Here is an 8,232-nt window from a genome sequence, read left to right as displayed (position 1 = left end):
ATATTTTTCATACTGTGCCTTTTATTCCATCTATTCCTGGCAGTTTTTAAGGATCCCCCAAATTGTTGCTAGTATGTTGGACCCTTTTTGTTCTACCCAGCAACAGTGGTAGCTGTAACTGCACTTCAGAGACACATACACACAGAGGGGGGAGGACAAGCTGAAGCAGGTTTTCCTCTTTAAGGATAAAAAAGTGAAAGCCCCTATGTGCTGCAAATGTTCCAGCAATTAGCTTCCAAGCACATTATCTGCTCTTCCACCTAAGCTACAGTTGAACATGTCTAATTATCATTGACATCACAGCAAGGTCAGGCAGCAGTACAAGCAGCTGTGCTGTTGTCTCACTTCTCCCTTTAAAACATGTGCTCTATTACATGATCTCTCCTCTGTTGTCTTGGGATCCAATCCAGCCACTTCCAGTTAGGGTGGTTAGTGAGGGAAAGGGAGTGGTGGTTCACCCTTGGAATAGTTACCATGCAACACCAATGCAACCAGTGCCACCAGCAGGGCTCACTGTACACAAAGCAGCGCTGAGTTCACAATGCATCTGATTCCCTGGCTATAGCAGGAGCTGCAGAAGTACAATGCTGGTTTGTGGCTGAATCAAATCTCATTTTAGTCACACTACTGTCACTGTCCTTTGAAGCTGTTATAGTTCAGGATGCCTGCACAGGCCTTCCTGCACATAAATATCCAGTGCTGAGTTTAAGACATAATGCAGGAAAGATGGAATTCGCTCTTTAGCCTGGAGTCTGGAGTCCTTCCTTTGCTGCCTGTGCCCACGTAGATGGAACCTCAGGGGCAGGAGACCCGAGATCAGTGTAGAAGCTGCTGCAGTCTCCAGCTTCCTCCCCTGTGGTGCTGAGGTGACCCGGGCAGGGCTGCAGGGAAGCAGGCAGCAGAGGCAAAAGGGCAGCTGGGCTGCCCTGTGGCTTTGAGCTGCACCCAGATGGCATGAAGCCCCTTGGCCCAAGCCCTGTAGCTCTCGTCATGGTGCAGGCAAGTGGGGTCACTGCTGCGAAGCCACAAATCTGGTTCCCACACATGAAGGTGAAGAAAGGGAGAAGCTTGGTCTCACTTTCTACAATACCCATGTCCACAAATAAGCTGGTGGAGCAGGAACTGGTGTGCAGCAAAGCGTGGCAGTTTCCTTTTCCCCCAAGAGGTTGGGAGGAAGTAGAGCATGAACCAGACCTGGTTCAGTTCCTGCTTTCCTTATGAGGCTGTGCAAGCCTGGCACATGGCGCAGACTACTCTGCAGTCTTGCTTTCCATCTCCATAGGACTCCCTTCCCTTTCCAGCTATAGACTTCAAACAACTGCTAGTCAACACTGATCTGCGAGCAAGACCATCTTCACACAAGGCACCCCATGCATCACTAAGACATCACAGAACATGAAGCAGCTCACCAAGAACATGTTAGTACATAAATACTAAGTACCAAGAACATAAATAATGATATATATTTGCCTTTCTATTGTATTTAATAAATTCATTTTAATATATAATATATAATAACATTCACCCATCCCTTCTCATTTGTCATAAGTAAGTATTTGCTCTGAATGCAGACAACACCATGGAGATGTGACTCTGTTTGCCACTCTCTGTTCCTCAGCAGCGTCACAGCTCAAAGGCTGGGACAGCTGGTTCCCACACGAGTGCTCTTTGTGCCAGCAGATCACAGACCCCACTTCAGGCACCCTCCCACCCAGCTGCATGTGTTCCACACTTGAACCCCAGAGACAACAGGATGAGAAAAGCCCATCCAAAAAGGAGAGGAAAAGCTGTTCTTTTCACAAAAATGTCATTTTAGTTCACTTTTTTTCTCCAAATAGAGAGCTCAGCGATTGGTGATAAGAAGATGGAACTGAAAATTAAAACTAAAATAGAACAGCATCCAGTATTCACCCCAGCACAGCCAGGAAGGAAATAGTTTGAAAACACCAGATGCTCTTTGTAACTGGTATTTTGGATATATATTCAGCAGGGATTTCTGCCCTCCCCATGAAAACAGACACACATTCTCATTTAACAACTAATTGATTTATTTAACAATACAAATTTCTTTCTACTGCATGGTTTAGCAGAGAGAACTTGAGAAACAAAATTAGCTTCTTTTCTTTCTTTAAAGTTTAAATGTTTACACAAAAACAACCTTTACTTCAGTAAATATAAAATTTACACACAAAAAAACTACATTAAAAAAGAACAGAATCATGACAAACCAACAGAAAAAAAATAAAAATGATGGGAATTCAGTGTAAAGGATCCAATTGCAAGGAAGGCAAGATGGGGCAACACATAACAAGGCATCCCACTTGTACACCTAGGTATCTGAAGTTGTAGGTACAATAAAAAACCAAAATACATTAAAATTAGGATTAAAACCTGTATTTGTATACCATAATATTTTATGATATAAATAACTGTAAATTCTGTAGGCAACACAGTCAATGTGTGAAATAGATAGTTTGCTCTTCACTGGAAAGTCACTGGAGTGGTGTATGAGCACCGTGTCACCCATGGGTGTGCTCATGGTCAGCAGCGAGCAGATTTTAGGTGTCCAGCCCGGATGTGACAGCCCCTTGTTTCTTTGCCAATCTGTGCTATTTCTCACACGTTCAATGACATAGTGAGAAACTCTGGTCACCTTCAGCAGTGATTTCCAGCACTTCATCTCCTGGCATTAGTCTGTTACCTGACTTAGGCATATCCACCTGCCAGATCCCCTGTTTCTCATTCCCTTTTGCACTTTATAACCTGAACTCTAAAGCTATCTTGTAGCTACCAAGAGAGACTGGCTTCTAGGTTGAGATATTTGGGATACACAGTTCTTCAAGCCACCTTCAGGAATCTGTAGAAATATTTAAAGTAGGGTGGACAATTTATGGTCAAAGCTTATGTGATACAAAAACCCGGGACCTATATAGTGATGGCTAACATTAGATCTAAATCTTTTAACATTTTTTTCTATTGCTTCAGTATTTAAAATTAACATTCGGTTTTCATATATTAAATAAGCAGAGCATCTTATTGATGGAAGTGCTACATTATCTCCAAAAACACCAGGCAGTAAGGGAGACTGTAAAGTTTAAAAGGAAGTGTAATTTTAAAAATCATTTAAGGGGATCAAGTCTCTTTTTTATAATCAATATTGTGACTGGCAACCTATAAAAGCTTAAATTATAAAACTATTAGTGACTCTACTTTTTAAACTGTATGCATTATAAATCTGTATCTTTGTTACTTACAGATGTTACAAAGCTTCCAAGCCAGAAAGCGAAGGGGGGAAAACGTAGTCTGAAAGTTTTACAGATTACGTTTTCACCAACAAAGGTTAATTTCCCCCACAACTGTCACAAAAACCTGATTAAATTTATTCTACTCCTCTCTTTTCTGGACAGATGATAGAGTGTTCAATCATGCTTTGGAAGACCACTTTCAATGGGTAACTGTAGTTCTCTAGATCAGCAAGTCTGACTTGCTTTTACTTAGAAACAAAAGCACCAGACTATCCCTAACTTGGCCCTCGTCCTGCAAAAGAAAAATGGTAGCAAGATTCAGGCAGTCTGTTAGGGGAGCAGGACTGGCCCTGAAGCAACCAGCTACATGAGCTTCTGGAGTAAGCATATGCAATGTTCTCATTCCAACTTCAGAAAGAGCCCAATAGTGTTAAATTTAAGGAAACTGTAGAAAGGACATTTGTTCTGTTAAAAAAAACCAAAACAGGGAAAACTTAAAGCAATCCACAGGTGTGCATTAAACATTTAATAGCAAGCCTTTGCTTATGTATATTAATTTAAAGATTATCCACAGGGATCTGTGATACATTGGCCCTGCCTTGTTACTATAATTAAATTTATTAAAATATTAATTTAAAATAGGAAAACAAAGAAACTACTCCTTGGGGAACATGTTTATTGTGTTTGAGATGATACACTGGGTGCTCTCTGAGCTACAAAGGGAAAAAGGAAATCCTTTCATTACAAACTGACAAAGGTAAAAGTTAAAACAGTTTTCACAACAGCATGTACCACATATTGGAAATAGATCTGGGTTTAATACAAATGACATAATTCCTAGTAATCTACAGCTACCTTTAATAACTTCATACAGATAATGAATTAGGCTAAAATGCACTATAATATTTGGTTGACTTCAGGAACAGTATCCTTAGTACATCACAAAATACATTTTGATATCCCAAAGAAGCAAGACTTGCAAGTAGGCATTTTAAACATAACTAATCTACAGCTACAAATTTCTACTCTTAATAGCATTTACCTTTTTGGGGGGCAGTATCCCAGTCTTCAAAAGGATAAAAGCAGAGTAGAATCAGTATAACATATACACAGAAGTCCGTATTGTAAAGGCTATAAAGATTTGTTGCACACTGCAAAGTTGCCTTCTGCACCTTCACACTGCACAAGTAGTTTGTCATTTATGTTGCATATCTCTTGGTCCACTGTCTGGCTATCCTGTCATGTTCTGCTCTGTTGGTCAGGTACTGAGTGGCTATGCTTCCAACCAGAGGGTCAGCTGCAAAAGGCAGGAGAACATGCACTATAAACAAAACAAAACTGAACACAGGATTTAAAATACAGAATCTATTTCATAATATAGACTTTGTTGGCCAGAAAATGCTGTGAGGTATAGGGGGCTCTTATCATACAAGAGAAAGCACACAAGGCACAACAAACAGAAAAAGAAAACAGGAATATCTGTTACGGTTATTTGCATATGAATGCATCCTGCCCCAGCCAGAGGCCCTGCTTTCAACCCTTCGGAAGGGCTGCTGGGTGCAAGGAATGTTCAGAGAGCACAGCCTGGCACATTCGGGTCATAACACTGGTGTACATCAGAGTATTTGAACTGCAGGGGACACACTGAGGAGATCCTGTTTGCTTCAAGAGTTATCAAACTTTTGTATCACAGAGGCTAATCCATTTCTCCCTGATCATTGCCAGTGTTCTGTAAATGAACTGCCATCCTAGCACTACTGCTCAGTTCCTGCCCTGACCACAGGCAATTAGCATTCATTGCCAATGACGCTGGTCACACAGTTGTTGCTGAGAAACTGTACTGCTTCCAGTGGAGTTCCTTCCCTCCCAATAGGAACAAGGAACTCTCTCTGAACATTGTCCCTTTCCCATTTGCAAGATTAATCATTTCACTTTCCATCTTAAGGGACTTCTGCGGCCCCTTCCAACCTGCAGGCTTTCTGAGTCTCTAACTCAAGAGAACTTTGTTCCTTTCCTGGATAGATCACTCGCTGGATCTCCTACAATACAGAACTTCTGTGACATCAGCTTATTTTCTGCACCATACCTTGGGAAAAGAAGGGCTTAATGTTCTTTACTTTCTGTTGCACCACAGGAGCGAAAAGTGCCATTAAATTTCGGACCACATGCAAGCAGGAGGGTTTCATCCCCAATTTCAAAAATATTAGTTTTTATTTAATCTGCATACAATCAAATACACAAATTACATTCCATGGCAACTAAGTCAAACAACTAACGCTAGACGCTCAGTGAACTATCAGCTCCTTACCTGGGTTGCAGTCTGTCAGAAGAGAACAAATAGACAGCAGAACCTTTGAAATAGTCAAAGCAGGGCTCCAGTTGTCTTTCAGGATATCCAGACAGATGACTCCCTGACTGTTGATGTTGCAGTGATAAATTCTGGTACGGAAAGTAACCTAGAATCACAGTGTAAGAGAGAGAAAGATAATCAGTCAGTGTTGCCCTGGGATGTTGCCCCTTGTCTCTGAGCTGCAGCAGTGCCAGGGGTGCTGTCAGTTCATCAGAGCTTCCATGGAGGCAGCTCCTCTCTGCTTGCTTTCTAAAACATGACTATTTAACAGAAAAGCATTTACTGTAGTCATGGCTACCTTTAAAGAACCCACCATAGAGATCTTTGGTGCATAAACTGCTTTCACATAGGCCCTCTGTCTGATACCCACAAAAATTAGGAACTACTCTGTAGTACTGTACACAATTTAATGAACGTGCTGCATGTCAAAACCAATCTAATCACAAGTGTAACTTTACTGTGGTTTCTCAAGGTGAAGAAGTAGACAGAGGGTGGCTGCATCTGCAGGATTAGTTGATCTTTTCCTTGCTTTCAAAAACCTAAATATAGACCATGAAAATTAATATTTAAAATTGGAATTTTGTGTTGTTCAAATTAGCAATGAAATCTCTTCATTAGGCAGGACATAATACACCACCAAAACAATGCTCTCACACTACTAACACCTTTGTTTTTAAATTATTTCAGGCTAGTATCAGTATAGCATGTAAGCATTATTCTGCACAAATAAGTCAGAAATATTTAATTGCTTTAATTACATAATGCAGAAGATGAGGGATATTTTCCTTCTCATATTGATGCAAGAGGGGAAAAATCTATGATGTTTTCTGAAACTACTGAAAATTCAAAAATGATCATCCTCTAAAAAAAACCCTATCTATGAGATTTTCATACAGAATTTGTATAAAACTCTGCATCACTTCATTATAACAATCTTAACTCAGAGAATATTAAATTTTGTGGATTTCAGAGAAGTGTGAAATACATAGAGAATATACTATTCTTTATGCTGTAATCCTTCTGGGAATAAAAAGTGGTATTTGATTTGTAATAACAGCATTGTAGCCACATGAGGCTGTTGTGGGGTAGAATGTATTTAGCATTTGCCAATGTCAGCAGTGTCCTTTCTGATGACTTGGTGACAAGTTATACTTTGACATCATATGTTGAAGGGAGCAACCTTTAACTTCTTTGATATCCATTAGTATATTATAATTTCTTCAGTGTCCACACTGTTTCTGAGCAAGGAAGAGAAATTTTAGTTTAAGTCAAGACTAGTTCCATTTACTAAAAAGAGCTTTTGCTGAAAAAATACTATCAAAGCAAGGTTGCTGCTCTTACCTGTAGTAAATAGATTGACATTTTACAATAATGGAAATCATCAGAGTAACTTACCCAATTTGAAGTCACAATATAACATCTCAGTTGTCTATCTAAACTTATTTTAGCTTTCTGTTATTTTGTTAAAATATAATATGTATTTTTAGTGAGAATATATAATATAGAATCTGGTTCATAACAAAAAAAACTTTTTATACGTATGAGAGGAAGGAAACATAAGAAGGTGTTGCCCGGTCTTCTGTTAAAATTCCTTGCATCTTACGTCTTGATCAGAATTATCATCTCATTTATCACCTGGTAAAGCTTGGAAATCAGTATTGACTGTGGTAATCATGAAATAAAACAGACACAGGATTTTTCTGAAACTACAAGCAAAGATTTTGAACCTTGACGTTTTCAAGAAACCATAAGCAAATCTATATTCAAAAGGCAATGAGTACTCACTCACTGCATATTACATACTTCTCACAAGTGAAAATATTATAAATGCAATAAAAACCTTACCCTTACCTTTGGTGGCTTGAATGGATAGTCAGATGAAAATGTGATATCCAGGAAAAAAACACCTCCTTCGTATACAGAACCTGGAGGTCCAAGAATAGTAGATCTCCATTCATAAATGTTATCTCCTTTAGGACCGGCACTGTGTAAAATAACAGGGAGAAAGAAAGAGTCAGGTGTACTGTTGAGAGAGTAGTTTTATGGATTTCCTTCTACATTTATTTTGTTTAATACAAACCACTTGTCTACCCTTAACATCTGCCCAATTTCCCACCGATTTCAGTGGGATCATTGTTTTAAACAGGCACGAAAGCTGGGCACTCCACTGCCCCTTTGGAGATACAGCACTGAAGTAGATCAACCATAAACTACTGACTGTCACTGTCTGAAACATACTCCAGATCTGTTTTCTCAAGTATGTGGTTGCTCTGAGCTTCTACATAATGCTCTTCCAATGACATCATATCCATATACAAAAGGAATTGTGTATCTTGACCACATGCAACTTCTCCAGGCATTAAATGGACCATACCTTCATAAAAAAAGTGACTTACATGAATATTGATGCACCTTTATCGCCACATGTTTCACAGACAAGAATGAAATGTTACATCCCTGGGCAGGAAAATTGGGGATGGGAGAGGCAGTAACCTGGAACTGAGCACTGTCAAACCCAAATAACTGTTTTCCTCAGGATAGATTTGTGTTACGCCTCCAGGCAATCAGCATTGAGAATAGTAGCCCAAAATAGTTTATTTTAAGTAGTGCAATACTGAATGCATTTCTCACTAGGGG

The 8,232-nt window shown here is 39.5% G+C and overlaps 1 protein-coding gene across 1 annotated transcript; it reads right to left on the bottom strand.

Annotated features, from left to right (window-relative positions):
• Positions 1 to 3,907: 3,907 nt before the first annotated feature.
• Positions 3,908 to 7,579, bottom strand: LOC104412304 (ubiquitin-conjugating enzyme E2 E3; the record flags this gene model as incomplete). Its single annotated transcript, XM_010022976.1, has 3 exons — positions 3,908 to 4,542; positions 5,554 to 5,701; positions 7,447 to 7,579. Coding segments are annotated over 3 exons (379 nt in total), but the record flags the coding sequence as incomplete, so codon positions are not given.
• Between the last annotated feature and the right edge of the window lie 653 nt (positions 7,580 to 8,232).

Source organism: Nestor notabilis, unplaced genomic scaffold, assembly GCF_000696875.1.
Source record: "Nestor notabilis isolate BGI_N333 unplaced genomic scaffold, ASM69687v1 scaffold35979, whole genome shotgun sequence".
NCBI classification, from domain to species: domain Eukaryota; kingdom Metazoa; phylum Chordata; class Aves; order Psittaciformes; family Psittacidae; genus Nestor; species Nestor notabilis.
This window is presented reverse-complemented; position numbering and strand designations above follow the sequence as displayed.